A 7,382-nucleotide genomic window follows, 5' to 3' on the forward strand; every position below is an offset into this window, starting at 1 on the left:
GTAGAAGTTACTCTTTCAATTAAACAAAGGGGGAGGCTAGTTGGGGACCAGTATCAAGTTATGTTTTCTTAAAAATTTTAATTATCATCACACACTCTTAAGACTCACTCTTTTGAAGTATACAACTTAGTGGTTTTTAATATATTCAGAGTTGTGAGACGAACACCACTACCCAACTGTAGTACATCTTCATCACCCCCAAACTCCAAATGCTAGGCAATCAAAATAATCTACTTCCTCTCCATTTCACACAACTGTACACATGTGTGACCTTTGTGTCTTGGCTTGTTTCACTTAGCATTATGTGTTCAAGGTTCATTCATGTTGTAGCGTATCATTCTTTTTTATGGCTGAATGGTATTCCATTGTATGACATTTCATTGGATATATCACATTTTGTTCATCCATTCATCAGCTAATGGACATTTGGGTTGTTTCTACTTTTGGGCTATTAGGAATAATGCTATGAACAATACTGAGTAACCTTTTCAAAAAATATTTATATTTTTTAATTGATTTCAGAGAGGAAGGGAGAGAGACAGAAACAACACAGACAATAGAGAATCATTGATCAGTTGCCTCCTGCACGCCCCCTACTGGGGATGGAGCCCAAAACCCTGGCATGTGCCCTGACTGGGAATCAAACTGTGACCTCCTGGTTCATAGGACTCAACCACTGAGCCACACTGGCCAGGCCTGGGTGACCTTTAACTGGAACCTCCACTTCCATATATCCAGGTCCCATGGGTCTGGGAGAATGGAGCTCCAGACATTAAATCAGGTGAGCAAGGTGGGCACTCAAGTCAGACACTTGATATGTAAAACAAAAGGTTAGATTAGAAAGGTGTGAGCTGCCCTCAGACCCTCTGTACCCGCCCTTCTTAGAAGCTTAGTGCTTGTAAAAGTTGTGTTCTTTAAAAATAGTAATTTTTAGCCCTAACTGGTTTGGCTCAGTGGATAGAGTGTCGGCCTGGGGACTGAAGGGTCCCGGGTTCGATTCTGGTCAAGGGCATGTACCTTGGTTGCGGGCACATCCCCAGTAGGAGGTGTGCAGGAGGCAGCTGATCGATGTTTCTCTCTCATTGATGTTTCTAACTCTCTATCCCTCTCCCTTCCTCTCTGTAAAAATAAATAAAATATATATATTTTTAAAAAAATAGTAACTTTTAGAGTCCTGCAGACCCAAATGAAAGAAATGAACATGGAGGAGGGAGGGAGAGAATGGGAAAGAGAGAAAAGGAGAGGGAGAAGGAGAAAGAGAGGCAGAAAGACCAGAAGCTCCAGTCCCCTCAGACATCCAGCCTCGGGCATCAACTTCAGGAATCTCCTCCAACTTTCTTCAAAAGTGAGAGAGCAGTCAGCCAGGGGCAACAAGTATCAGGAGACTAACGCTCAACTCAGCTCAGCCCAGCCTGCCTCTGCTTAGTCCCCAGAGGATACCTGGCCTTTTGGGACCTACCTCTTTCTAAAGCCAGAAGAGTTCACAGCCTCTCTCAGGGCTGGTAAAGTTTCCGTTTGGGGCACTACTTTCCACCCCCCATCCTTGCAGCTCAGCATCTTGCTTAGGAAAGGCTCCATGACCTCCCTGGCCCTCCCAGCTCCACCTTACCAAGTGGTGGCTGATGGTGGGGAGGTAGCCTCCCAGGGCCTGTCCTCTCCTCCCCCAGAAGCCGTAGGCTCAACCCCAAGCCCTAGGGTGGGAGACACAAAAAGGCAGCTCCTGGCACTTTAAGGCCGGTGGAGCCTAATTGCCCAGATTCCCCCGGCAGCCAGATAAACAGCGCGGCCGGCTGGCGCCAGCAAGAGGCAAACTGCACATTATCACCCCTTCCTCACCTCCAAGGAGGAGCTCCAAGGAGCAGGGCGGGCAGGCCAGAGGGGTGGGGCGGGGGCTTGGAAGCCCAACTTGAAATTGATCTCATTTCAAAGGGATAATGCCAGGCCAAATAAAAGGAAAACTTTCTAGCCCATTCTAATTCCTATAGTCCTGGCCTGGGAAGCCTGTGTTTTCCTAGGCAGCCTCCTACAGTCGTTTAGAAGTTCTCTCTCTCACTCTGTCTCTTTCCCTGGCGCAATTTGGATAATAGTAATTTACTGAATATAATTACAGAAAAAAAAAAGTGGTGAAGCAAAGAGCAGGAGATTTATTCCAAAGTTAATGGATACTTTCAGGAGAAAGGAGCTCTATAAACACAGGTTGGAACTGTGATTAAAGTATTTCTCCACATTTCCGTCCACATAGGCACCAAGCTCAGCGAACTGGCTTTTCCCTGGACAGAAAGACACACAAAACACACAAAAGAGGGAGGGAGTGCTAGGGATTGACTCCCACGGGGGACGGGGAAGCACCAGAGCTGGGCAGAGGGAACCAACTTTCTGAGACAAGCCATGAGGGAGAGGGCAGGGCAGGGGAGGTAGGCCAGTGTCACCTGAAATCTGTCTACCGTTACCACTTTACAGATGGGAAGACATCCAAAGAGGAGAACTGGCCCCAATGTGCCAAAGGAGGTTACAGCTGGAACAGGGTTTGCTCTGAGCAGCGAGGGTCTGCACTGCCCAGAAAGGGACTTCCTGCCACTGAGGATCCGTTTGGATTAGAGGCACTGAGGTGACCGGCACCGGGTGGGTGCCCCTCAGTTGGCCTGCTGGGTGTTCCAGTGACTCTCTAGCTGTCTGTCTGTCTGCCCCAGTGCCCCAGCCCTCTCCCCCAGAGCCCTGGAAGGAGCAGTCTCCTTATCAGGACTCGCACGACTGAGCTCCAGCTATGCACCCGCCCAGCTCTGCGAGCCAGGCTGGCGGCCAGCCGGTGGGGGTGGGGTGGGCAGTAAAGGGTTCCCCAGTTCTCAGTCCCAGTCTCCATGCCATTAGGCAGGGGAATGAAGCAACAGGGTCCACCTGGCATATCCTGGAAACTCTTCCAAGACCATCAGTCCTCCCAAAAGCCCCCAGGATGGCTTAAAAGGGGGGCCCCTTGGGTTGGAGAAGAGAAAGGAGAATAGACATGGCCCCTGCAATAAATAGTGCCTCCTTCTGGGGGCAGGAAGGGAGTCAAATGCCAGTGCTTACTCTAGAATTAGATGTGGAGAATATTCCTGGAGCCACCCCCACTGACCAGTAGGGACTAGCAGGGTAGGTTACTCATCCAAGGTCAAGTCCTGTTACTGGCCAAGCCGAGCCTAGGACCAAGTCTGTGGTTAAGCACCATCCCACTGCAGTTTGTCCCGCAACGTGTATCTGCCCAAGTCCACCAAACTCAAGTCAACACCCAAGATGACTTCTCAGACAAGGAGTAGGGACAACCCACCAATTGTCCTTGGTAAGGGTGGGTCCTATCTGTTGTCCCCAGCTTTTTCACAACCCCCCTTCCCACCCACACACCTGAGCTTGCCTGGCTGGCATCTTGACTCTCAGCTGCCCCTCTTCTCCCCAACGCCCACCTCCCCTTACCCACTCTCTAAAGGCCAGGTTAGGGCAAAGGTGCTCCGGGAGGTGACCCTGTTACATACACACCCCATAGTGCTGATAGTTCACACTCCCTGACCTGGCCCTTCTCCCCCCATCTCCACCCCAACTCCCCTGGAAGACTAGTATTTCTTGAGGGCAGGGATCCTACTCATATGTCCACTCTCTCTGCTACTGCATCCAGCATGGTGCCTGGCACAGAATAAGTGCTCAATAAATATTTGCTGGCAGACTGACATGGTGAGAGAGAAAATACCTGCCAGGACTTTCTAAAATAGCAGAGTGAGCCCCACCAATTATCTGCCACTAAACAATAATGACCACTGAGGGACGGGGTGGCCACAGATAGGGCCCCCTTCCCAGAGGCAGAGAGGAGAGGGGCGAGCAGAAGGGAGGAAGCCACTTCCAGGGGCTGCTGTGAGAAAGAGGAACAAGGGGCACAGAAAGCCATGGGCCACAGGTCAGGGACAGTCGAAGCTCCTGAATCAGGCCTGGAATGACAACCCATGTGGGGAGCAGGGCAGCCGGGTCAATGCTGCCTTTCACCACCAACCCCCTTCAGTGAACCACCATTGAGGCACCTTCCTTTCCCCTCCAGCCACTACCCCCAAGCACACTCATAGGCCACCCCTCCCTTTCACGCTGGGAGTCAGGAGACCTGTGATCTGACCCTCTATGGACCCTCAGGCTGGGTGCTCACTCACTCCAGAGGGACCAGACTGGAGAAACTTGGAGCCCTCCAACATCCAACAGCCTATAACTCTCTAATAGGCACACCCCTGCAGGACCCCCCAAAGCCCTCTAAAATGCATACGCCTCAAAGATGCTACAGGTTAAAATGTGTGTTCCTGCAAGCTTCTGGCCTGCTAAGAACCTCCACCTGTACTCACCTCGGCTAAAGCACCCAGGCATCCTCAGGTAAGCTGGGCTGGGGGTGGTATGTGTGTGCAGGAAGTCCCAGGGAGGGAACAAAGACAGGGAGCACTCCTCAGATGTAATAAAATACCTGGCTTCTTCACCTACTCATAAATGCCCCCAGGACCCTCAACTGGACACAGAATTGAGAATGACGATGATGGAGAGCCCTCACCTTTAACACCCAAGGGATGCTGGGGGCAATCAGGCCAAGAGAGTGGTATCCACCTTGAGAGGGGTTACCCTGAAAAAGCTTTGCTCCAAAGTATACAAAAGAACAAGTGGGACAGTTTACAAACACTTTGACTCAAGCCACGAATTGTCTACACCCGATTTCACAACATATACTTGCACTTGGTGGTGAGAAAGTACAGCTTAGGTATAGGTGTATGCACACAAATGCTACAGCCTGAGCACAGACGGGGGGTAAATGAGGGGCCGCCTCGCAATCTTTGGCTTCTCCTAGGGCCTACCCTCTCCCTGTAAAGTTGGAGCCTGAAGCTACATAAAGAAAACTCCACCGTGACCCTTTTTAAGTTTGCTGGTGCCTTGATGAAGTTGCCATGTGATGAGTGTGCCCAGATCCCCTCCCCGGTAGGACCAGGGTGAGGCGCCTCCACTGAAGCTCCCACCACCCAGGGGCACCCACGGGAGCGGGAGCACCGCCGCTCTGCCCACCCGAGGTGTCCGATATAAAAAGGCCACGGAAGGGACCGGAGGGGGACCCCGCGCCCAAGCGCGTCCCTCGCCCGGCGCAGCGCGCTCACCTGGCCCGCAGAGCCGGCTGAAGTGGTAGGGGTTGCAGCACACCGTGGGGCCGTCGGCGGCGGCGGCGAAGCTGTGGCAGCCGCACAGGGGCTTCAGCTCCACCGCGTGCTGCAGGTCGGGCCAGCGGAAGAGGCGGCCGAGCAGCAGCTGCGGGGGCGCAGGCTGGCCGCCCAGGCGGAGGTCGGCGCGCGGCACCAGCACGCAGCCACCCGGCACGCCGCCGCGGGACTCCACCGCCTCCAGCAGCGTGTCCAGCGAGCGCTCCTTGAGCCGCTTCAGGAGCGAGTACGTGACCGTCTTGAGTTCCTGCTCCAACAGCAGCAGCCGAGAGCGGGCTTCGCGACTCCGCCCGCCGCCCACCGGCTCCAGGGCCGCCCCGGCCAGGGGGTCGCTGGCGTCCCGGGGCGCGCCCGCCGCGTCCCGCTCCGAGAAGAGACAGCAAGTCACCGTCTCGCAGTCACTTTCGGGCAGCCAGCCCGGGCCTCCCGGTTCCGCCACGTCCAGCGGGAAACCGCCAGCGCCGGCCCCCGGCTCCGACATGGGCCTCGGGGGGCCCCCCGCGCGCCGGCGCCTCACCGCGCCCTGGGCGCCTCGCTGTCCCACCGCGTCCCGGGGCCGCCGCGGGGCTACCGGGCGGACTTCCGAGCGGCCGCAGCCTCCGCCTTCTCGTGCCCGCGGGGCCGGCTCAGCTTGGCTGCCCAAGCTCCCATCCTGGTCGCCGCCGCCGCCGCCGCCGCCACCTTCCTCCCGGTCGGGGACCACACGACTTCGCCAAAGTCGCCGCACCAGCCCCGAGCGTTTGGACCTGAACATACGATATCCTTTGGCGCCGGGGGTGGGAGGGAGGCGGTCTCCGGTTACCGCGGGTCCGTTCCCTCAGCGAGGCGCCGGCTGCGCGGGCCGCAGCCCCACATGAAGCACCGCCGCCGGGCGCCGTGCAGACCGCGCACAGCCTGTCGTCGAAGGGGCGCCGCAGGGCTGCAACATGAGGGAGCTCGCCGGGGTGGGCCGGCGGGGAACACGCGCACGCCGAGCCGAAGTCTGCGCCCGGCCAGCGGCTACATGGACCCCGGTGGCCGGGCTGCTCAGCAACTCCAGCCCCGGCGCTTGAGGGGGACCGCAGGCGGCGCGCCGCCAAAAAGTCCCCGCATGGGCCGGCGAGCCTTCAAAAGTTGCGCGGCTGGCCCATGAGCACAAAGCGCTCGCGCCGAACCCCCTAAATGTGCCTGGGAAGCCCTGCCTGTAAAACCCAAGCGCTTAACTGCATGGGCTTTTCCTGCAGGATCCGAAAGGCAGGCTTGTTGATACTCTCAGTTTTCGTCTTACTCCCTGCAAAAAGGAAAAAAAAAAAAAATGGAAGAAAAAGAAACCCCAAACAAACCCCAAATCCCTGGAATTGCATGCACGAAAGGCCAACTCCGTCTCAGGTCCCAGGCGCTAGATGCACTTAGAGCGAGTTTCTCCCAAACGCGAGTGTCAACACATGAGTGGAAACTGTAAAAATCCCAAAGAGCTGCTGGGAATCCTTAATTAAAAATGCAATCCAGCGAGGCAGAGGTCGCAGCCCACCCCACACGGCGCTCGGACGCCCCGGGCGCCGCGGCTGCAGAGGTCGCTCCCCCTCCCCCCTCCACAAAAAGTGCCTCCCGGTGGCCCCGCGGTCCCGGCGAAGTCCAGCGAGGCAGCGCCCGGCGGCTCTTTCTCTCGGCTCGGCTCCCTCGCTCGCTCCCCCGCTCGGCTCTCTCTCTCTCTTTTTTGTTCTCCTCAAACGCACACTGAGGGCCCCCGGAGGAGCGCCGCGGAGTCATTGGCTGCCTCCCATCATATGCCAGTCTAGACACTTTGGCGGCTCCGCGGCGCTGATTGTTGCGCAAACAAGGTTTCAAGTTTCTTAACTCTTAAAGGAGAACACGTCCCTTTGCAGGGCCCGCGGCTCCGAGGGGCCGGCTCCCGGGGCGGGCCGAACCCCGGCCCCCGCCCCGTGCTCGCCCCGGCACCCCCGCCCGGGCCGGACTGCCCCCACCGCCCGCTCTCGGACTCGCGTTGCGCCGCGGGCACGGATGCGAGCGAGCACACGCGCGCGCGCGCACACACGACACACGGTTACACAAACCACGGGCGGGTGGCGCGAGGGCTCCACGAACCCACCGAGTCTCGGACGCAAACGGGGCGCCTTGCCTATCTCTGGCTGGGGCACAAACTTACAAACACACACTGCACGTTAGAGTTGATGCAAA

At 56.8% G+C, this 7,382-nt stretch overlaps 1 protein-coding gene across 3 annotated transcripts in view; it reads right to left on the reverse strand.

Annotated features, from left to right (window-relative positions):
* The window catches only part of SMAD6 (SMAD family member 6), an 81,379-nt gene extending 74,268 nt beyond the window's left edge, over window positions 1–7,111 (reverse strand). The window contains exon 1 of one of the 3 annotated variants that reach the window (XM_059697490.1): window positions 5,145–7,111. In XM_059697490.1, coding sequence (XP_059553473.1) covers window positions 5,145–5,958 — 814 coding nt within the window. In that variant the 5' untranslated portion in view covers window positions 5,959–7,111. The remainder of the gene's footprint in view (window positions 1–5,144) is intronic. The other 2 variants (XM_059697482.1, XM_059697472.1) reach the window with 2 other exon arrangements.
* Window positions 7,112–7,382: the final 271 nt, after the last annotated feature.

Source organism: Myotis daubentonii, chromosome 1 (genome assembly GCF_963259705.1).
Source record: "Myotis daubentonii chromosome 1, mMyoDau2.1, whole genome shotgun sequence".
NCBI classification, from domain to species: Eukaryota; Metazoa; Chordata; class Mammalia; order Chiroptera; family Vespertilionidae; genus Myotis; species Myotis daubentonii.